Source organism: Mytilus edulis, chromosome 2 (genome assembly GCF_963676685.1).
Source record: "Mytilus edulis chromosome 2, xbMytEdul2.2, whole genome shotgun sequence".
In the NCBI taxonomy this organism is placed as follows: Eukaryota; Metazoa; Mollusca; class Bivalvia; order Mytilida; family Mytilidae; genus Mytilus; species Mytilus edulis.
Genome location: NC_092345.1, coordinates 11,847,415 through 11,871,244, shown reverse-complemented (window position 1 = coordinate 11,871,244; position 23,830 = coordinate 11,847,415). Strand labels below are relative to the sequence as shown.

Genomic DNA, 23,830 nt, shown 5'->3' with positions numbered 1-23,830 from the left:
TGTTAGGGCGTGTTTGAGTCGAGTATTTTGTCTTGATATCGTACAAAGTAAGAATATTTCATACATCGTCTCGCTTCAGATTCTATCATTTTTATATATTAAAGCTACAGGTTGACTTCAAACACAAAAAAATCACAGTACTAAAAGATGAAATATATGGGTCAAGTGAAATACCTATCTAATGAGTCACAAAAACAGAGAAGGTTTGTTCGAATAGCTATTTTTTTACTGAAAGTACTTGACGACAGTCTTTCAAGTTGGATGATGAAAATGCATATCTTCGAAAAATTCTAATTTTTTGTGTGTGATTACTAGGGTTTATAGGCTTCATACACTAAAAAAATCTAGTCTGCCCTTCCACGAAATATTTAATTAGAATTTTTTTAAATGTTTATGAATTTTCGAAAATTCCACCCGACAACCGATCAGACAATAGTTTTAAGTTGAATCAATGCAGACAAGATTATTAACTGATGCTCATTAGCTAGTTGATACATTTGTCTATTAAAATACAACTGACATATAAGGATCGTAATGGTGCAATGTGGATAAATTTATCGGTTTCCAAGAGCAATATTGGTAGCGCGTCATCCCTACAATGGCTTTCATTTCTACGATTGTGAAAATGAACTGGCGTAATGGGGAGATAATTTTGACGAAGTAGACTCCTGACTGTATAGTGATTTCGACTCTCACGTTTTTTTTCTTCTTTAACACTTGCTTTTCAAACATCCGGTTGAAACATACACAAGTTTCTATATTGTTGTTTGTGTGATTTAGACTTATTTTAACTATCCTGAAATGTTCTAGAATCCTTTACAAGCAGTTTCAGCTTCTGTTTGATGATGTAAAACAGGTTTTTCCAAGAAAATACCGCAAATGGCCACACGATTTGAAATTACCAGAGTTTCATTTGACCTTTTCTAACAGTTACAAAAAGTTTTTTTTACCTGAAAGGAGAAGGTCCAGTAAGACCCCTTTTTGGCCCCAAAATCTAGCAGTTTTACAAAACTGTTAAAATGTAAACTTTTAGTTATTAATTGGAAAGTAGAATGCTTCTGCTGCATAAATATGGGCTATTTTTTACAATACAATGCACATATATCGGGTACTAGCATATAGCATTTAGTTAAATTTTAGACAGTTTCCGTCTAAAATGAAAGTGACTGCATTTGTATTCATTCTTTATATTGAAATTTAAGTTGTATTTGATGATAATATACAAAGGTTGAGGATGAACACGGATGCGGCCACTTTCATTTTTGACAAAAACCATCTGAAAAGTGACATTTTTTGGCATATATGATAGATTTTTCATATTTGAGCTTGAATCGGAGTGTTTTTAAGGACTAAATCACTTAAATCTTTCACATACACTAATGGAGTCAAATAAATAGACACTTAAGTTTTTAAAAAAGTGTCCAAAATCTTTCGTTGGATGAATCTGAAATTTGAGGCCAAAATCGACCCTTACCGGACCTACTCCTTTCATGGGGAGAAGGAGGTGCTGACTATGTACCAGTGCGAACTATACAAGCCAGAATATGGTAATTGAATTAAAATTATTTTCAATTTTAAATATCATTACAAAATATATATAAAAAGATGTGGTATGAGTGCTAATGAGGCAACTCTCCATCCAAGTCACAAGTCAAAGTTCAGTATGGCCTTAATATTACAGCCCCCATGTGGTTATGGTTAAGAATGGTATATAACTGAATCATAAAAACCTTGACTCCTTCATTTGTAAGAGCTGAACAAGCTTGGATCTGCCATTTTCTATCCCTAATTGCATCTAACCCCAGACCTTTAGCTACTTCATCTGCTGGTGCTGCAGATAATAAATCTTGTTTGTTGGCAAACACTAAAAGTGGCGCCCCCATTAACTTATCTTCCTCTAAAAGTTCTGTTAATTCCTGAAAGGAGAAAATTTTTTCAGCTAGAAATTATATCAGATATGAATAGGAGCTAAAATACTGGCTACAGACATAAACTTATTAAGTTAAATTAAATTTATCGACATATAATTATAACTATATATATTTTCATATCATGTTTCTTTCATTATTATTTGTATAATTTTACATTGTAACACTAATAGGATTGATTGCTGGTGTCCAATGTCACCTTCAACATAAAGAATTACTTGTTCCAAGTCAGGAATATTACATTTGTATATTTGATGTATTTTTGGCCATATTTATATTTATTGGCAGAGGAAGAAAGATTACTTGAGAGCATCAATGATAGGAAGTCTATGTGAATGTTTATCTGTACACATACATAAACAAGAACAAATAAACTATCTCAACAATTTGTGTATATATTATCAAACTTATACAATACATACATTGTACATGTTCAAATTATTATCTCATATTTTCTTTAAATCAGTTAGAATTGATGTACGGGTACGCGTAATCTGTGATATAACCCAATGAAAGAAATACTTACCAAACTTGTTTCTTCAAATCTTTTCTGATCTGCACTATCTATTACATATATCTGCAATACATGTATATCAATAAACTCATAAAAGATACAGGGATTAAATTTGTAAACTTATTTAGAGCCTACCAGTATGTCATTTCAAAACCTTTACAGAAAGGGCAACATAATAGCATATCAATAAACATATTAAAAGTACATGTATTTGTTGTTGAATCCATTTGAGTCAATAAACCTGTTTTTCTTATTCTTCTTTAAACATCACCTGACCTGTTTATTATTTTTTTAATCAATGTGTGGTTTCTTTGATATCAGTTGTTCATTGCTTTAATTAATTTCTATTATATTTTCAAATTTTCATGCTTTCTCTGAATTTCCATGCGTTAAGTCACGGAAAAGGTGATCATGTCTAATGATATCTCATGTAGAACAAATCTATTTACAGATACTTGAAAAAGAAGTTTTTGTCCTGTTTAAAAATCAGTTGTTAAACAGACTGAATTTCTTGCAATACAATACTTCTACACTCTAGAAAATATTTTTTAAATATTCAAAAAGGCTCAGAAAATTTAACTTAAAAGTAGGAATATATTGTAACACAGTGACTCACACTCTCCAGTGGTACATGTAGAATCTATGTTTATAACTTTGATCCAATAATACTGTTTCCACTGTTTAAACATCACTTTTCTATTACTTACAAAATTGTCTATTAAAAAAATATTTTACACAAGATGAATCATTTCCATATATCCAATAAAATACAGATAAGCATGTTCTTCGATTGTTCGTATATTGTAAAACAATGTAAAACTCTAGAGAGTTCCTTTGTGAATACAGTAGTAAGATATATACATGTACATACAAGTAAATCGGTATTTTCAAAGTAATTTTTCCAGTATGGTCGAATTCTTCTTTGTCCTCCAATATCCCAGACATTTAGTTTGAATCCTGGTGACTGAACTGATTTTATATTAAATCCCTGAAATAAGAAATATCATAGTTCATATCTTGAACTTTCTCTGAGACAACAATGTATGTATTACATTGTATTAGTTTTAACTGAAACTTTTTCGCTTTTCAAAATAACATGCTTTATATAATTGTACATGTATTTTTATCCATAAATATTTATCATCTGACACTTAACTAAATTAATATCTAGATATACAATGTATTTCAATATTTCTGAAACCAATTTCCGATCTGTGATGCTCCAATCATAAAATGTTATTCAAAGCTCAAATCAAGTACAAATGTATGAAGTTGGAGCTTTAAGAGCATTAAGGATATAAAATTCCAAAAGGTGAGGCCAATTTCAGCTAGAAGGTAATCTATGCCTGAGATTGAATTCCTTAGTATTTTCAACATTTCAAAATTATACATTTTTTGTCTTCATTTAAAAATCGGAATCTTTTAAAATATTCTGCAGCATTGTTTATTAAGTACAAAAAAAATGTACATGCAGTGTCTGTAACAACAAAGTAATATTATATATAATCATACCTGTGTAGGTGTTATATGACTTATATCTTCTGATGCTAATGATTTTAATATGGTTGTTTTCCCAGCATTATCTAGTCCTAAAAGTAATATCCGTAATTCTTTATCATTTCCTGATTTCATTTTACGTAACAAATCTAAAAGACCCTGTAAAATATAAATGGAATTAAATGTTTTAAATAATCAAACTAAATATTAAACTTAATAATCAAAATGTGAATTACATGTACATGTACAAATGTATCAATGAAAAAAACTAGAATTCTAAGAAGTCAGGGGTTGCCTTTGCAATGCAAATAAACAGACAGGGGGATTCCTCTATACTCAGATGAACTTTTTGTTAGAAATGGATTTGTTTTTGTGATCACAAATTAATTGATTCCTGTCTGACATCAATGAACATTCATAAAATATTCAACAGTATCAAGACTGAACATTCAATCAATAATTTCACTTTAATTTATCATTATAAACTTAATTTTGGAGTCTTATCTGTATTCCCCTTGAAAAATTCAAAAGTTTCATACATGTACATGTATGTGGGCATTACATTTGGAATACATGTATATACATGCAAGTATTCGTAATCAGTAAGTTGATGATTGATGGATCTGAAAGTTCATCACATGGTTTAACAGAGGCCAAATACAAAATTTCTGGAAGCTTATATTTGTAGTTCTTGAAGAAAAAAGACACAAATTTATTGGGCTAGACAGACAAACAGGGGTTACACAGAAGGGGGGTTATACATGGCCATTACATGTAAATGTATGTTTCAAATATAAAACAAGTATTTGGTCATCAGGAAGTTGACAAAAACCCTGATAACAAATTTCAGAAAGCTGTGAAAAAATGAGACAAAAAACGTCATATATTTAGAAAACAGGTACCAGGAAATTGATGAGTGATGAATCTCAAACTGTGTTGCAAGGTATAGCATACTGACATACACTCTCTTCCAAATGCCCTTATTTTAAAACTGAGAGTTTGAAGTGCCAATGATGTACATGTACAATGTACATGTAACTTGTAAACATGGTAAACTGTTTCATCAGAAATTTGATAGAAAGAAGAGACACAATGTGTGATGGGTGATGATCTTGGGTTTACTGGTTTCATATTTATAATCAGTACCTTTAATCCCATTTTTTTTAATTTAAGACCTTCGAAAAAAATATATGCAATTATCATGTATAAATTGTGCAGCATGCTTTGAATTGAGGTTTAGTAAAGTAAAGACTTCTTAAAGGAAATAGACTGTGGTCAGCGTTTTTTTGAGCATTCAAGGACAGTTGAACATGTTGAAAATTCTAAAATCACAGGTAACTGACTCTCAATATTCCTGCACTTATCTTTAGAAAAAGTAAAATCAGCAACTGTTTAAGGTGATTTCGATATTTACTGATTTAAGTGTTAATTCAGTGACACAATTGATATTTTTAACCTTTTCTACTTGTTATGTTTGGGGTTGGATTTTTATTTTCTTCAGTACCTCATTTAAAATCAGATCTTTATTAAGCAGTTAGAATGTATACATGTACATGATGTACATGTCTAAGCTCAAAATATTGGATTAGGAATTTGTGTTTGTGCTCCTAAACAGGCTGCTGTAGTATCCTTATTGTTTGATGTACATTTTATATTTAAATTCTGCAATTGAAAATCATGTCATGCAAGTGAGAGGTTTAGCTACATTTTTGTACAATGTAGCTATAAAAGCATGTTTAATTCGCAATTTTCTACACAAGGACAGATAAATGACCAGCGAGCGTGTTATCATGTTCTTGACAAAATGAGCCGGTATCTTTCATTCCCTTAAGATTTCAGTAGGGTTATAAATGTGCTTATCTATCGTTTGATTTCCTATCAGTATAATACATAATAAATATAGCACATGATGCACTAGTCTTGCCGAATTATTAAATCCTGTGGTCAAATATGGCCGTATCTGTTGTGAGTGTAGCGATAACGGATAAGTGAACACAACAGGGGGCCAGTTTATGTTTTATCATAGACCTGAGGCTAGAACAAATAGCCATTAAAGAGATTGCAAAGATTAAATCCAAATCTGCACAGGAACCAATCAAACAGCAACTTGTGAGGTATGAAGAACATGACGCATATGACAAGTATCCAACACCAATGGGCAAAGCACTAAGCCAAGCAGCAGAAATGGAAAAACAGACAAAGATAAACATCAATCTTATAGAACCAGAGTTTACCTACAGACTGGGAGAAACTCAAATGACTCAATCAAAACCTCTATATTGGAGTCGACTAGGCAACTCAAAATCGAGGACAAATGAGCAACAAGAAATTTGCCAGGAAACCATTAACCAACTCATGGGAGACTGCTCACAGGAACAAGCAATATCGTTTACAGATGGATCATGCTTAGGGAACCCAGGACCCTGTGGAGCAGGTGCAATTATCTATGCTGAACACATTAAACCTGCTGCCAGATTATATAGACCTGTGGCACAAAGAGGATCCATCCTTCTGGCGGAACTCATAGCAATTCTCATGGTCCTAGAATACTGCATTACAGAACACAGAAGAGACAAAAGCCAAATTACAAACAGTGGCACATTACATTGACAGAACGGGCAGATTTAATACTGCTGTTCCTCAATCCCAATCTTAACCAGCGCATACCAAATTTAAAGCACATAGAAGAAAATACATCGAGGAAAACGCACCAGAGAGAAAAACCGCACATTGGGACAATTCGTGCCAACAGGCCTTAAGATTGAGGATCATGGCTTGTGGGGTCTCTTACTGGTTAAAAACACCTGCTAGACAAGATTTTTAATCAACTGGACAGAATCTGTAAATGTCATGATGTACGCACACCGGTTGGTTAAAATTTGAGACCAATTTTCCGAGAAGTAAAAAAATACATGGTCATGGGAGCACTGACACAGTTTAAACGAACATAAGTCGTTACATTTTTTTGTACAAAATCTAATTAGTTACAAAGATTGCCATTGTATCTTAATTTACCATGATTGAACAAATATTTTGACCCCTTTTCTTTTTGGCTTGGAGTAACTACGCGTGACGTAAGAGTCTCGGTTTCAAAGAGGAAGAAATAACTTAATGTAACTTCACACAAAAGATTTCCTATACATGAAAATAATCTCAGAAAATCATTGGAACGTGGAAAAAATAGGTAACGTAATTAATCAGATTGTTTTGTGATGACATTATAAATGAGCATACTTTTAATGCATAAAAACACCCTTTTAAAGAAAAATAAGCTCACACCATTGTATCAGTTTAGAGTAATTTCTGAATAATATTCCAAAAATTGTGACATGGGAGATAACTCAAAATTTTAACCAGTTCTTAAACTTCTTTTATATTAACCCACCCATCAGATCCTTTACAGATTTCAAAGCTAAACAAATAGTACTTTCCAAGTTTATCAAGAACATTTCAGTATGGACTAGAGTTCTTCGTTATTTAGAAATATATTACAGTCAAAGCTTAATTAATTATAATTTAGTTCACACTTGGACATTTTTAAGGAATAACTTTTACACTTGATTTATCATTTCCATTACCAGACATACTCTTTTTCTCATGCATAATTGAAACATTTTATGGGCGTACTGGATCTCTTCTACTTTGAACTGATAAAGTCATTGTAACTGCTTGACATTTTTCAATAGACAAGACCAAGGCTTCCAAAATGGTCATATATTCCGGACAATTGTATAATGTCCGGTAAAAGTCCGGCTGGGAAAAGCATGAAACGGTCTTTTACTTTTTAGATATCATGGCTTTTGCGGTCATTTTTACATAATTTATATAATTCACAATCTTTTTTGACCCAATAGTTTGACTTTAACAGCCACACATTTCTGGTCATAAAAGTGACATTATGATTAATTAATAATTACTATCAAAACAACCCCTACTTCAATATTTTCTAATTTTAATCAAGGCTAATTAGTTGTTGGACAGCTGAAATCGGTGAACCCTGAAATCTACCTGTTCAGGTGACAGGTAAACTATTTTCAGTACCGGACATCGTATAAATTGATCGGTCTATTAAGAATCATTTTTTAACATTTCAGCTGTTTGTATCTAATTGATTTAGTCTAAAAGATTAAAATTATAAGAAATACATTTATAAACATGATTTAATGAAAAATTTAAAAAGGTTTTAAATGAAAAATCGTCAGAACTACGTAGTATGAACTAGAACACATGTGCGCATGTGCACAGGTGGGAAGTTTAATTATGCATCCTACATTTCTTCAAAAATGCTAAAATCATCATTGAAAACTGTATCTTAAGTTCAATTGACGTATTTTGTTCAAGAAATAATGTGGAAAGAGCTTCTTCACTCAGTCATGCTTAAAAAACGTACAAGGATATTACGTATCTGTATATGGTCCATGTTTTATCATTGTCATGTCAACATCCGGTTTAAAAACGAAAGTAAAGTTTTTGACAACATCATTTTGCACAAATAAAAAGTCTAAGGCAGATATATGAGCATGCTGATGTGCACACTTTGAATGATGCACTGTCAATTTAACAGTTTACATCAGAACATCAAATTCATATCAAAGTAAAGTTTAATAACGTTTTTTTTAATCTAATGTCAATCATTGGGATGGCCATCTCAGATTACTATAATTTATTTAAATTGCCTTTTGTGACTTAGTCTTAGGGATTAAAATCGGGATCAGATATAAAATGTCCGGCTGGCTCAAATATTTTTTGGAAGCCCTGAAATATTTTATTGTCACAAACGCATTTACAATAAATGGTAATGAACAAATGGATAAACAATTTGCTATACATGGTAGTAAAATACAAACAATTATATACATGATATATATATATGTGAATAAACGATTAAAGGTATAATGAAAATCTATTACAATAGATTACTTCTTGCATTTAAACAATTTGTTACAAGAGAGGAAGATAATTTTAGTGCCGTATAAGGTGTATTATTAAGTATAAGATTTATTTTATTTTTATCGCACAATGTGGATATACTTTTTCCTGTAATTTTGAACATTTTTAATACAAAAGTCTCTCTAATACTGGAGTAACCTCTGCAATGTAGCAGCATGTGCTGTTCATTTTCAATTTCGCCACTTTTACAGATTTCACAAATTCTTTGATCTCTGGGCACTTTTAAATATCTACCTCTTTCAATGGTAAGGTTATGAGCACTAACTCTTAATTTACATAATAATGATCGATCTGATCTATTTTTTAAAGCATCAACATAACCTGCCCGTTCACTCATTTTGTAAACACTTTGGAAAAATGTTAATTTTGGAGATGCTGAAATATTTGCATGTTGTTCCTGAAAACCCTGGTCAATTAGTCTTTGTTTTATAAAACCAAACAGGGGTTTAATAGTAAGGTTATCATTTGACAAATAAGATGATAACCTCAATTACCTGCAGCAGTTATAAGAATATTACTTGCTTTGCTCAACGTACAGAAAGGTAGATTTTATGCCCAACATATGGCCAAGTGACATAAAAGTTTACTCAAAACCAAACTCTCTAAAAGTAAGACAACTATCAGAATCAAGCGTATTGAAAAATCAAAATATAGAAATTATTCAACGAGTGAATAACACATTAAATATCAGATAGTTGTTTGGTTTTTCGATATTTAAATTATATTATAAGTTAATAATTTCATTATGTTGACAACATTTGGACAATGGGCTTTTTAATGGAAGTAAAGTAGAAAATGCAAGGAACTAAATCTTTTACTACACATCCTGATCCACACTTTGCATTGATGCAACCTAATGTCTTAATATATATATATATAGCTTGACAACACATATTGTTGTATGATGTCAGAGGAGTGAAATTATCATTCTTTATTTCACTGGGAAAGCATGGTAATATATTGCAACTAAGTACTAGTACATGTAATACAAATTGTAATGAAATATGTCATGTATGTCAGTTCAAAGAATATTTTAGTTTTGGAATACAAATTGTACTTCCATGACTTCTGTACAAACTTAGTTATTTCAAATATTTCAGTTCAAACTTACTTTTTGGAATATATTTGTATAGACTTATTTATTTTTCATATTTCAGTACAAAATTACCGGTAGGTATTTTAATTTTTCAGTGCCAAACTTTTTATTTGAATAACATCAGTCATCATAGGTACACACTTAGAAAATATGCTTTAATCTTGACAGCAAGATCATATTGTTTATTGTAGAATTTTACATTAAAGCCAGAAATGGTTGAAGTTGACTTAGATACCCCAATTTGGGACCAGAATACGTTTAGTGGTAGAAGGAAATATTATGCATGGATGACTGACCCCAGAAACAGTCTGGTGTCATCAGGAACCTTATTTCAGGCTAGAGATCTAATCCATGCTGTCAGGTAAGATTTCACTAATTATGTAATTATACTATACATTTTATGCCTCTTATTGAATAGTACTATGCATCCTCTACCTATTTAAAACTATAGGCTTTTAAGGTAGTTGACCATGCAGTTGTGATAACATCAACTTTAAGATTTGGTCACAATTACATATAAATGATGTTTTAAATGTAACCAAAAATTTTGTTTAACTTTTGTCCTTGATTTTACAGTTAGCTGAACATTGAAATCATCAAATGTGAGACAACTATACACTTAAGATCAATTGATGTAAGCAACTATAGGTCACTTTACAACCTTTAACAATGACAAAACAATCCGGTATAGTCAGCTATAAAAGGCCCCAATATAAAAAAAGGAGTGAAACAATTCAAACAAGAAAACAAAAGACATAGAATAGCCAACAACCTCTTGTACTGCAGTTACCAAATATTAGACTGATATCGTAAACTCAAATCAATAACATGACTCATAATGTCATATTTCAAGATAAATGATACAAACAAAATATTTTTATGTGTCATGATATCTCCTTTAAAACAGTCTTTAACACTTTTGTGTAATGATCATTATGGTATGCATGATGATGTCATTATGGCAAATGCCTGGATAAAACAAAACATCATGATATTAAAATTACTTTTTCTTGTATGATACATTTAGACAGAACAACATTCCATCGGGAACAACAGTCAAAGATATACGTAGAGCTCAGCAGCTCTATCTATCAGCATTCCATCCAGATACAGGGGAACTTCAAAATGTTATAGGTAGAATGTCATTCCAGGTACCAGGAGGAATGGTGCTAATAGGAGCCATGATCACATGGTACAGGTATGGGTCATAGGTCATAGGTCAGATGTCATTTCAAGGGAGGACTGGTAATGATTTATGTCATGATAAATATGAATAAAATAAGTGTACAGTGGGTTCATTTATTTTCATCTATACCAATTTGTGGATGTTGGATATATGGAGTTTTGCAAAAGTCTGCACACAACCCTATTGAAAATGTACTTAACGTACATGTAAATTCAATCAATTTCAAAAAGGGGTATCTGTTTATAATTCCGAAAACAAAATTTTGAATTTTTCAAACAATCAAGAACCAAAACTCAGGAATTAGTAAAAGTGAAAACGTCAAAATCAAACTTAACGTTTGTTTTGGCTAAGATAAATCCAACCATCCAACCAAGTATGTCTCAGGAAAAGTCAAGAATGTTTTAAAGGAATCTTACCAAATGTCTGCACAATACTCAATACTTTAATACATTTTAATATTGATGATTTTACACTTCTTCACTCCACTGAAATTTTAAAAAAACCAACAAAATTTTATATTTCTCATCTTCCTCATGATAGCTTATTTATTCTTTCTGGAATTATGATATTTTTATAAAAAAGAGAATGCAAAGGGGGAATATGTTAAAGAGTCACCAACCTGACTAAAGTACAGAAAACAGCTGAAATCCACCAATAGGTCTTTAAGGAATCAAGAAAATCCCACACCTGGCGGCAGGCCTCAGCTGGCCCCTAAATAAAAATGTGTACTAGTTCAGGAAAAATGGATGTTATACTTAACTCTAAAACATATAAATGAACTAAAATTAAAAAAACATACAAGACTAACAAAGGCTCCTGACTTGGGACAGGTGCAAAAAATGCGGCTGGGTTAACACATGTTTTGTGAGATCTCAACCCTTCCCCCTTATATGCATTATGCATTATTAAATGTTTTATAAGACAAGCTACCTTTTGATTTCGATGTTTTTATGATTTGCTGTTCTAAAAAAATATGCATTGTACTTTGATCACAAAATGAAAGTTTTCACACATCTCAATAAAGCTCAAGTTCTGAAGAATATTTTACAATCTGTTTTGTTCCTCCCATTGTATGTAATAATTGTACATAAAATGTTTTTACACATTGATATGTAGATGGGGATTCATTCCTGGGGCAGCCAGCTTATTATTTATTTATATAACAACAATTGAGAACTATAGATTCAGAAAAATAAATCTTTTTTACTTTAATAAAGTATTTTTTTTTATTACAGAGGTACATCATCTGTTATATTTTGGCAATGGGCCAATCAGTCATTTAACGCTTTAGTTAATTATACAAACAGAAATGCTGCATCAGAACTTACCACAAGGTATACTTGATTAAAGGTACTTTAATATAAACATTCAAATGAATAACATTATATGTTTTGATTATTCAGTTCATTAAAATCTATTATGTCTATTTTGGTCCACTGAATCATTGGAATTTGTAAATTGTACATGTCAATCCGACAGAAATTATGGCACCTTGACTCAATTTACGTGGATCAATGATCAAGATACAGTTGTTGACTTTGAACCACTTTCTAAGTTACTACTATAATAGGTAAACTATAGTTAGTTTATAGAATGAATATAATGTTTACATGTCTGGATCATCTGACCTTGACTTTTGTTTTTGATGGTACATGTACATTAATCTAGGATTACAATTTCAATTTTAGTCAGTTTCTCAGTTACTTGAAAGATATGTAAAAAAATATTTGATCTTTAGAATCACTGTATGTGTCCTGTCTGACAGGGTTTATCTGTCCTAATTATCATGGTTCATTGATTAATGTAAAGTCTTTATAAAACATGTAAAAAGACTGATATCGAAGACATTCAACATACCATTCAGTCATAATCAGTTCAATCAAGACCTCCCTCCAAAAAACTACAATAATTGAAATCATAGTTGCTTATGTTTAATGCCATATATAAAACCACTTTGCTTTTATTGTGGTAGTTTTCAAGTAGCAATCAATAATCAAACTTAAGGTTTTATGGTAGACAGACACAAAAAATAAATGTAGAAAAACTTTTAATTAAAGAGCTTAAATGTATATTCATTCAAAGTTCATTTGAAAATGGTAAGGCTACATGTACTGCAGTGGTGTTAAATGACCTTGACAGTACCCATGAGGGTCGGCATTGAAGGTGAGTTTTCTGAGTCTTCATGTAGGTGGTTTGAAATTAAACAAATTTATATTTTGTAAAATTGTATTTTTGACATATAAAACAAAAACTTCCAATAATGGATTTTTTTTTGTGAAGATATAATTTAGATCATTACCTTTCAGTAAATAGAATACCTTTCAGTAAATAGAAAGACAAATTGTGTCTTGCTTTTAAACAAAACAGTATATTATTTGGTAAATTTTCAGAAATATTCAGTTTAATCATCTCCCCTGAATTGAACTCATTGTAATTTTTTTCTCACATTTTTTTTAATTCATGAATAAGTTAATAATGCAAGTTCTGATTTTTATACGACCGCCAAAAAAATGTTGGGTTCATATAATGCTATGATGTTGTTGTCTGCGTTGTCGTCCAAAGACATTTGGTTTTTAGACAAATAACTTTAGTTTAAGTTAATGGATCTGTATAATTATTTTTAAGAAGGTTCAATACCACAAAAGGAAGGTTAGGATTGATTTTGGGGATGATAGTTCCAACCGTTTAGGAATTAGGGGCCCTAAAGGTGCCAAAAACAATAATTTTTCTAGTTTCAGGATAATAACTTGTGTATAAGGATTTTGATTTCTCTGAAATTGTACCACAATGTTTATTGTCACAAGTAGAAGGTTGGGATTCATTTTGGGAGTTATGGTGCCAACAGTTTAGGAATTAAGGGCCAACAAGGGGTCAAAAACAAGCAAATTTTGTAGATTCGGGACAATAACTTGTGTGTAAGTGTATGGATTTCTCTGACATTGTTCCACAAGGTTCCATATCACAAAGGGAAGGCTTGGATTGAGTTAATAATAATTAATAATTGAGGGGATAATTGGCCCAAACATGCAGGAATTGAGGGCCAAAAAAAGTGTCAAAACCAAGCATTATTCTAGTTTCAAGACAATAACTGGTGTTTAAGTGTATGGATCTCTCTAAAGTTGTACTACAAGGTTCCATACTATAAAGAAAAGACTGGAATTGTGTTTGATGGTCACTGCTCCAAAGGGGGGTCCAAAAAGTTTGTTGGTGGGGGTTCCAATTTTTTTAGGGGTTCATATTTCATTTGCATTTTTAATTTAAAATTTTTCAATTTAAAATTTTTGAAAATTTTCAAGAAGAAATCTTCAATTCCACAGTATTGTGCATTAGATTTGTAAGATCTTTGACCACATTTATTTTGTGTCAGAAACCTATATTATGTCAAAAATTTGATCACAATCCAAATTCAGATAGTATCAAGCTTGAATATTGTGTCTAAATTTGCCCCAACTGTTCAGGGTTAGACCTCTATGGTCATATCAGGCTGTGTTCAGAAAAGCATTTTATTTATTTCTGAAATCTTTTAAAAATTAGTTTAAACCATAGCCCCATATATAGGTCAGTTGAATAATCTGGGTTAAAGCATTTATCTACCATTATAATAATGAATTTGAATATTGTGGATTCATTTGTTTTTGTTGGTTTCATTTTTTATTGGATTCAGTAAAACATGTATTTTCATGAATATTTGGAATCATGGTTTTGCCAAAGTCTACATACAATCCTATAGGAAATGTATTATTTGTTGAATGTTTAAATATGAGGTTCACCTATACCAAAGAAATTTTTGAGAATTGGTATCCCACATGTTTTGTTAATATTTTTCTGGTCTGTCTTGCCAATTTTCAGTGAATAATAGATCTGGTAAGAAATGGTGATTGGTTGCAAAATATAAACATGATAAACACTAGAATACTCTGTTTGCCAATTCCTGTTATTGAGCCTGTTATTAGAGATCCCTATTTTAGTTGTCTCCTTTAGAACATAACTTTTTATCGACAACAAATAGCTAGCAGATAGAGCAAATGTATCTGTGTTTAATGTATAACCATGTTTTCAAATCTTTCAATTACATTTTATTTGTTGTGAAGCTAAATACTTTTGATAACAGAAGTTATTTTTCACTAAAAAAAACCCTTTTAAAACACTAATATATCAGTTTCAACTTATCATGCTTTGTTTGGGGAAACGCAATTTTGTCTGGTATAGAACCAGTCTATGATTGACAAAGGGAAGTAGTCTGTTTAAAAAGTGTGTAATTACAGAATCAAATCGGTAATTGGCATATGGACTATGTATTCACACATGCCTTCAGTATATAGAGAGATAACATCACATTTACTTACCAATTCACCATTTAACAATTTGCAAAACATGAAATCTCCTTTTTCTGTTTTTCTGTTTTTAAATTATTTTTTATTACAAGATAAAACCTTCAAATTTGATGGTTATCTATTGATATTGAACAGCCTATTTCAATAAATAAAAATAACTATGTACTTGATTTTGTAAAAGAAAATAATAGTTGTAAATGGGAATGTTGGGAAACACATGAACCTTCATGTGATGTTGTGAAGAATTGTTAGGGAACTCATATTGTAACTTCATTCTCTTATGCAGTTGTTAATTTGTACTTTAATGTTGCTAGTGTAATACAAATATACACCTTACAAATTATATTTCTTTCACTATAGGGGTATTGGGACTTTAAATCATTTGTACTAGTGTGATTATGATCAGCAGATTGCTGTACATTTTGGGAAAATTTGGGTTGCTATATATAGTTCACAGTCAACTAATTCTACTTCTTGAAATTAATACCTCTCATTATATTTCAGCCAGATTGTCACAGCCTATGTGTCTGCTACAACTTCTGCTTTGGTTACTGCCCTGGGTCTCAAGTCTCTCCTAGCAAATGTTAGTATACTCTCTTTTCTTCATTTAATGTGATGTATTGTATTTGTTTGGACTTGACAGTTTCATGTGCTATTTTAGAGTTGAGGATCTGGTATATATTTTAGATGATGATTGTTTTTCAGTATTAAGATTGATAAGAATTTGATAAACAACTATTTTTTTAATAAAATAATATTAATGAAATCAAGACACTTTCGACAGTTATCTTGAATATTAAAGTATTTTAGATCACAACAGAATGAAGGAGTAAAGAAGAAATGTTAAACTATCCAAATTATGTTCAGGCAAGATACATCTCTGTGTCAACAGTTTTTTGTTTATCAGTGTTTAAAGATGAACTATAGATCAAGTTTCTTTATGTATGACAATCTGAGTTGTAGGCCTTTGACATAGAATATTTTATGAAAAGTTTACTTTTTTTGTAATGTCTGTTGATCTTTAGCTTGTTTTTGGTACAATAACATTATTCTTTGATGACTTATAGTTAGATTTAGCAGACACACTCTTTATTCTATGCCTGATGGGATAGCAATCATACACCTTATCACTATTTGTTCGCCTTTACTGGAGATCACAAAAGTTTCAGTAAAATTTTGACGCAAAATAGAAAATATCTGCCATAATGAAAAGGGATTGTTGTATGACATCAAAAGTTCAAGCTGGACAGATTTCCAAATAGCGATAATGTGTATTATGTGCCAACACACATCATGTTTCTATTTGCAGACGAGATCACCAATTTTACAGAGATTTGTTCCTTTTGCAGCTGTAGCTGCTTCTAATGCTGTAAATGTTCCTTTGATGAGACAAAGGTATGTCAGAGATTGATTGATTTATAACTAGTCATTAATGGATTTGGTAACACAATTTTCTTAAATTCTTTTTGTTTTTCACTGGTGAAAGATCTGAAAACATCCTGTAGGACGTCATGTTAAGACAATGTATACAAATTTTCAATTCAGCAATCATTTTAAAAGACAAAATCCAATTTTCTTTTGTAGTTTTAATACAACTTTGATAAAAAATAATAGGAAGTTTATTTTTGACAAATGTTTTTTTTAATTTATTCTAACATTAACCTATTTAGTACCAAAAATGATGTTTTGATAATTATATTGCAGTGAGTTTGCACATGGTGTGACTATGTTTGATGAAAAGAATAATAAAGTAACAGAGTCTCGGGTAAGTTTGTACACGAAACATAAATTTCACATCAGTCAATTCAATTTATAATAAGCTCACCTTGGACAAGTTAGTTATTGTATGTTGTTGTAAATTTTTGTAAAACTCATTTCCTTCAAAACCAGAAAGTCAATCCTGACACAACTTGCCACAATCACAATTTAGGTATCTTATGCTCACTTAGCAATATATGATTTTGGCAATTTAATATTTTGAATGTTATAAAAGATGAAAAAAAACATTCCCAACTTTATAAAAAATGATAAGAAATGTTACTACAATCTTGTGAGTTACAATCAAAGTTAGATACAATTCAAGATCTACCATTATGTGTTTTTCAAAAGACGATATCATTAAATGCTGATTATTTTAAGTTTATATAAGATAAAGAGCAGAAGATTCTTCAAAAGCTGCAAAGAAAAAATGATTCAACACTCACAGGAAAAAAAATAACATAGAATTTTTGTTCACAATTTCCATTCATATTGTATTATGTGATTTCAGTATGCTGCAGTAAAAGGTATTAATTAGCCAGGTTGTGTAATCCAGAATACTATATATTACTGTATTGTATTATGTGATTTCAGTATGATGCAGTGAAAGGTATTAGCCAGATTGTGTTATCTATAATACTATATATTACTGTATTGTATTATGTGATTTCAGTATGCTGCAGTGAAAGGTATTAGCCAGGTTGTGTTATCTATAATACTATGTATTACTGTATTGTATTATGTGATTTCAGTATGCTGCAGTGAAAGGTATAAGCCAGGTTGTGTTATCTAGAATACTATATATTACTGTATTGTATTATGTGATTTCAGTATGCTGCAGTAAAAGGTATTAATTAGCCAGGTTGTGTTATCCAGAATACTATATATTACTGTATTGTATTATGTGATTTCAGTATGCTGCAGTAAAAGGTATAAGCCAGGTTGTGTTATCTAGAATACTATATATTACTGTATTGTATTATGTGATTTCAGTATGTTGCAGTAAAAGGGATTAGCCAGGTTGTGTTATCCAGGATACTATGTATTACTGTATTGTATTATGTGATTTCAGTATGCTGCAGTGAAAGGTATTAGCCAGGTTGTGTTATCCAGAATACTATATATTACTGTATTGTATTATGTGATTTCAGTATGCTGCAGTGAAAGGTATTAGCCAGGTTGTGATATCCAGGATACTTATAGCAGCTCCTAGCATGAGTATGTATAACTATAAATCAATAGACAAAAAATATTGGTTATAATGTATAAAGGGATGTTTCCATAAAGACCCAATGTTTTCATATGATCTCTTACAACGGTCTTGCCGTTTTAAACTCTTATTTTATACAGTTAATTTGTTGAAGAATATATGAGGTCTGGATGGGTGTGAACAGAATAGAGAATAATTGGCAAAATGTGCAGAAGAAAGGGCAAACAATATTGAAAATAGAGCTAATGTTTTGTGAAACGCAACATTGTTCACAACAACCACAGACTGGAGAGAAAAAGAAATTACTTCAAAAATTTAATACATTAACATGTTAGCGTTGCCATCATAACTTCAGGATGTAAAAAAACAATAACTTTATATTGAAGAAAAAAACCTCCACAAATAAGCAGTGAAAGACCTCATGGGTGTCAAGGTTGTCAAAATACACCCTCATCATCACCCAAGTGAAAGATTTCAAAATGCAGGCATTTTCACATAAATGTCATCGGTATACATAAGCAAAGTACATTCCTTTTCTTTCTTTCTTAAATAATAGTAAAATGGATATTGATCAGAGTGTTGAAGTTTTTTTTACCGTACATCCTCTGCAGGTTTTTAAGGAATTGCAAGCCATGATAGAATTGTTGTATTTATTTGAATTTCTTACTTAAAAGATGTATTTTTGTTTTGAAATATTTGTAGTATTATTGCCTGTATTTATGGAGAGGATAGAAAAAAAAACATTTATGATAAAGTATGGAAAATATATTTATGCACCATTACAAATAGGATTAGCTGGTTTAAGGTGAGTTGAAATGATTTCCTCTTCTCAAAATGAAAGAATATTTGCGAAGATAGTAAACAGGACAATATGAAACAGAAACCACTTAAATCTCATCTAATATTGTTAACAATATTTTATTGTGAAAATAAACATAAATATCACATATATGATACTTTTATTAGAATTAGAAAACAAGTGAATTCTTCACTTTTACTTTTTTAAATGGCCCTTATGTGAGCCTCTGCAATCATTTGGCGTCCGTTGTCGTCTCTTGACGTCGTTGGTGTAAACAATTTCAAGATTCTTCTTCTCTGAAACTACTTGGCCAAAAACCTTCGACTTTAACTGGATTTTGTTCTTTTACATACTTGATTTGCATAGGAATTTTTCAATAAAAAAAAATCATCATGTTTAAAGTATTGATGCATTGCAAAAACAAATATTTCATCAATGAAATTCCATTCAGATATTCTCATGAATATCCTTTTTATATTAGATACAAATGTAATTTTAAAAGTCTGATACAGTTTTTTGGTAGGTAAGACATTTCAATTGAAACAATACACAGGCGTCAAAAGGCGTCATTATGGTTGAAAGGGTGCTATAAACAGTTTCGTATAAAAAACATGGGGTTATTCCCAGACTAAAAATAGACATGGAGGGAAGTCCCTTTTTATCAACATAATTGGTGAAAAAGTATCATGTTTTTTGTATTTGATTGTAAAAATAAGTTTATTAGCTTCAATTAAAACAGGTTGAATGATTAAAATAATTTTAAAAAATTAGATTAAATACACATGTTTTGAGGGGAGACAAACTGTTAACATCCTGTTTATTGGCAGTGAAAATTGAAAACCTATTTGCAGCCACTGTAGCTCTATTCGGAGCAGGCAAATGTACCCTGAAGCATAAATTTTTAGAAAGACCAGGTAAAAACCTATGAAATTCATACAGTTTTGATTATGAAAAATGTGCATGCATCATGTCTTCATGGGTGTGCACATGACCTGTACAATTTATTTTTATTTCATTATAAACTAGAGAAAATTCTGATTCTAATGATATCTAGTTTTATACAAGTATCTTTATTAACATTAACACCACTAAGGGTCAGTTATACATGGTCCCTCAAAATATGACGTCATAGAAAAAAACTGTTGATTACAAACCTACGGTATATTGTTTATAAATTGTATCCAAATTTTGATCCATCAACAAACATGGCTGCCATGTCTCAAAATAGAACAATGGGTTCATTTGCAGTTTTTGACTTATATCTCAAAAAACGAAAGCATTTAGAGCAAATCTGACATAAGTAAAGATGTTTTATAGGTCCGGAAATTGTCAGACAAACTGAACAACCCATTGTTGGGTTACTGCCACAAAATTGGTAATTTGAAGGAAATTTTACGGTTTTTGGTTATTATCTTGAATATTATTGAAGATAAAGATAAGCTGTAATCACAATTATTTACAGTTTTGGGTTATGCATTATCTTGGATATTATTATAGAAAGAGAGAAAGTGTAAATGACAAAATTGTTCAGCAAAGTAAGATCTACATGTCTGAATGTATGTCTGAAATTACTGGTGAGTGATATCAGGCTCCCATGAGCCTCTTGTTCAATTAATTGTTAAGTTATGCCAATTTAGATGATTTATTTTTGTATCTCTATTTTCAGTTTATTAGTTATGGTACCAATAGGTTGTGCAATATTTAACCAAAGAAGGTATGTTTTAAATCAGTAATAGTAATTAAGTATTTTTTTTTTTATTAAAACCCTTGCAGGGGGTTGATTTAATAATCAAAGTAAATATTTTTTCTGGATATGATTAAGTATTTTAATAATTTAGTTTTGGTCTTCCCATTGAAAGTAAACAAAATCTTTAGATGATAAAATCATTAATGTTTTCTTTCATTTAGTAGAGTAGAAGTTCAAGTACTTGATTCAGTCTAGATGAGTAGAGTCAAATACCTCATTAAACAGCCCTTTAAGGGTGTTTTTTTAACCTTTAACTTTTAAGGTACCAGTAAATCTAACATGTATGTATTGCTAAATGTATGATACATGTGAATTTGAAAATATATTAAGAAAGAATTGAATTTGTTGAATTTGTAAAAAGGTGCTTCTACACAGTACAGTACATTCCGGTTATTTGCATAGCCTATTTGTCAGACGAAATTATGCAATAAAGCGGAGTATGCTTATATCTGAAATGCCAAATTATGGAGTCAAATTAAATAACATCGATAGAACAGATCAGTAAAGGAAATCCCTAAAGAAAGATGAACGTCCATAATTCACTTACAACATATTGAATGCTTATTTATTCTAATAAAAGTTAATTGTCTGGTTTCATCTATTTTATTTCATTGTGTATTCTTTCAATAAAGTGTATTAACACATTTTGTTTTAGTTTATTTATGTACCGACTTTTCCTTTACCTGAGATACGAAAATAAACTTGTTCTAAAAATAGATTTGTTTCTATGACCTGGATGTACAATTACATTGTTACGCTTTGATTAAAACAAACTGCTACACAGTTTATAATCATTTTAAACAATAAATGTTTAATGAACTGCATTTGATATGCAGTATTTACCGATTGCACAGTGAAGTAACACTGTTACTTTAACCTTGTTAGTTTCGTATATGCAAAGCAGTTACATTTGTAACAGGTAATGGGGCCCTGCATGGGTTATTTACTGGACAGGAGTGTTGAAAGTGAGACAATATAATAATTAGAATTTAACGTTCTTATTTAAATTATTAAAATTGAAAGATTGATGTATAAAATTCTTCAACCATATATAAATGCCCTGTAATATTTAACATAAATGTAGATCACCCCTAGCCGAATTACGAGATTACACATTGGATAATGATCGATAATTAGCAGGCGTTAATGTTACAAAAATTCACCCAAAAAGTAATCTATGAACAATGTTTGAAATCCAATCAATAATTAACACCTATTGAGATAGAAGATCATAGAATGGTTGTGTTTTTACAACAATCAGCTGATTGACATTCTTATGATCGAGGCTTAAAATAGAATATGGGAAACTTTACCTGTGTACACATCGTGGCCTTTTTTATAATCATATAAATACAAAAGAAACTGTTTTAAAACTTTATTTAAATAACACAGAAGTAAATGTGAAATAATATAAAAAAATATGATGCATTCAAGAAAAATATACTTACCAAATTGCCGTTTCCGGTCAAAAATCTTAGTCAGTTTTAACTAAGCATATCTAGCTGGCGATTTCTATGCAATTAACCGAAATGCCACTTGTAAGGCTATGCATATAACCAGACAATTTAACATTAGATGAATGGGTAATGGTTTTGTGCAGGAGAAAAGTATGCAATAAACCGAATTATGCTATTAAGCGGTATGCAATTAAGTGGAATCGACTGTACTAATAGGGCCTGAAGATGATGTGTATGCCCAAGCAATTTCTGTCCTTTTGTGGACTATCTATCTTCATTCACAGAATAACTTGATCCATCAATATTGTAGTTAATGAATATTGAAAAGGTACTTGGACACAGTACTAAAACAGTCAGACTATCTTTTAAAAAATATTGTATCATTTGCAATTTTAGAGTCTCCTTTTATTGGCCTGTAACTTAAAGTTATATCCTTTGTATCTTGAAATACATTTTGAAGTACTTGAATTCAGTTGTTGTTACATAAAGTATTTTGATATTTGCCATTTCAGTTCCATCTCCATTGAAGAACTAAAGATTATGGACCACCATAAGTATGATGAAGTTGTGGAGAAATACGGGAAAAACTTACCAAAGACCCTTTATTTCAACAAGGGTTTGTGATGACAATCTATAAATAGATGGACTATAAATAGATGGACCACAAACTAGTAATATTCACCATAAACAAATTGTATATGAAGTATAGACTCATATTAAAAACTAATTTATCCAAGTAATCGGGTGATAATATTGTGCTTGATACAAATAGTATTATTTTGAATTAAGAAATCATGATATTTTTATTTAATGTTTAATATTCTGCTGAATGATCATGCAAACTGAAGAAAAAAAAAAAGTCATTTTGAGCAGTAATATTATAAAGACATGTTCTGAAATTGATATGAATGATAATAATAAATTGCAAGCCATTTGACAAATAGAGTTTGTTTGCATTATGAAATATCTGCATACTTTCAATATACTTTTAAGCTGTTAAATGTGATAGAAATAGAAGTACAAAGTTATGTGTTCATTTTTTGGAAGGATCTCAATTTTCCAGGGTATAAATTTTATTGTCCAATTTATCTTGCCTTAATTTGATATTTAGTTTAGAATGTATAAATATATATGAAGTATCTTGCACACTTTAGATGATTTCACTATCAAGTAAATCTAGTTGAATTGGGAATAAAAAAATAAGTTTTATTTGAATACACTTATAATTGACTCTTAGTGGCAAAGGGAAGATTACTCTATTTGAGAATTAATTGCTTTCCCAGTACCAGTTTACTGGTTGCCATTTTTGGGAACCAGACATAGAGTTGTCAAGGATTACTCATAAAAAAGAAAA

At 30.6% G+C, this 23,830-nt stretch overlaps 2 protein-coding genes across 2 annotated transcripts in view; one reads left to right on the top strand and one right to left on the bottom strand.

Moving 5' to 3' along the window:
- The window catches only part of LOC139510138 (ADP-ribosylation factor-like protein 3), an 11,561-nt gene extending 4,504 nt beyond the window's left edge, over positions 1-7,057 (bottom strand). Inside the window, exons 1-5 of the mRNA XM_071296451.1 lie at positions 6,955-7,057; positions 3,955-4,098; positions 3,314-3,430; positions 2,455-2,505; positions 1,731-1,916 (exon numbers count right to left, since the gene is read on the bottom strand). Coding sequence (XP_071152552.1) covers positions 1,731-1,916; positions 2,455-2,505; positions 3,314-3,430; positions 3,955-4,098; positions 6,955-6,957 — 501 coding nt within the window. The 5' untranslated portion in view covers positions 6,958-7,057. The remainder of the gene's footprint in view (positions 1-1,730; positions 1,917-2,454; positions 2,506-3,313; positions 3,431-3,954; positions 4,099-6,954) is intronic.
- Positions 7,036-23,830, top strand: LOC139510137 (sideroflexin-2-like). Its single transcript, XM_071296450.1, has 11 exons — positions 7,036-7,123; positions 10,177-10,346; positions 11,013-11,183; positions 12,407-12,505; positions 16,010-16,088; positions 16,815-16,900; positions 17,210-17,270; positions 18,415-18,481; positions 19,176-19,278; positions 20,939-20,986; positions 22,989-23,830. The coding sequence occupies exons 2-11, from the start codon at positions 10,198-10,200 to the stop codon at positions 23,098-23,100; spliced, it is 975 nt and encodes a 324-aa protein (XP_071152551.1). The 5' UTR covers positions 7,036-7,123; positions 10,177-10,197; the 3' UTR covers positions 23,101-23,830.

What these genes read in the sequence shown, in the direction of transcription:
- LOC139510137 (XM_071296450.1), top strand. Translation starts at nt 10,198, where the DNA reads ATGGTTGAAGTTGACTTAGATACCCCAATTTGGGACCAGAATACGTTT. An exon ending in TCAAGTCTCTCCTAGCAAAT is followed by an intron (nt 16,089 to 16,814) that starts GTTAGTATACTC and finishes TTCTATTTGCAG; the next exon opens with ACGAGATCACCAATTTTACA. An exon ending in GCAATATTTAACCAAAGAAG is followed by an intron (nt 20,987 to 22,988) that starts GTATGTTTTAAA and finishes TTGCCATTTCAG; the next exon opens with TTCCATCTCCATTGAAGAAC.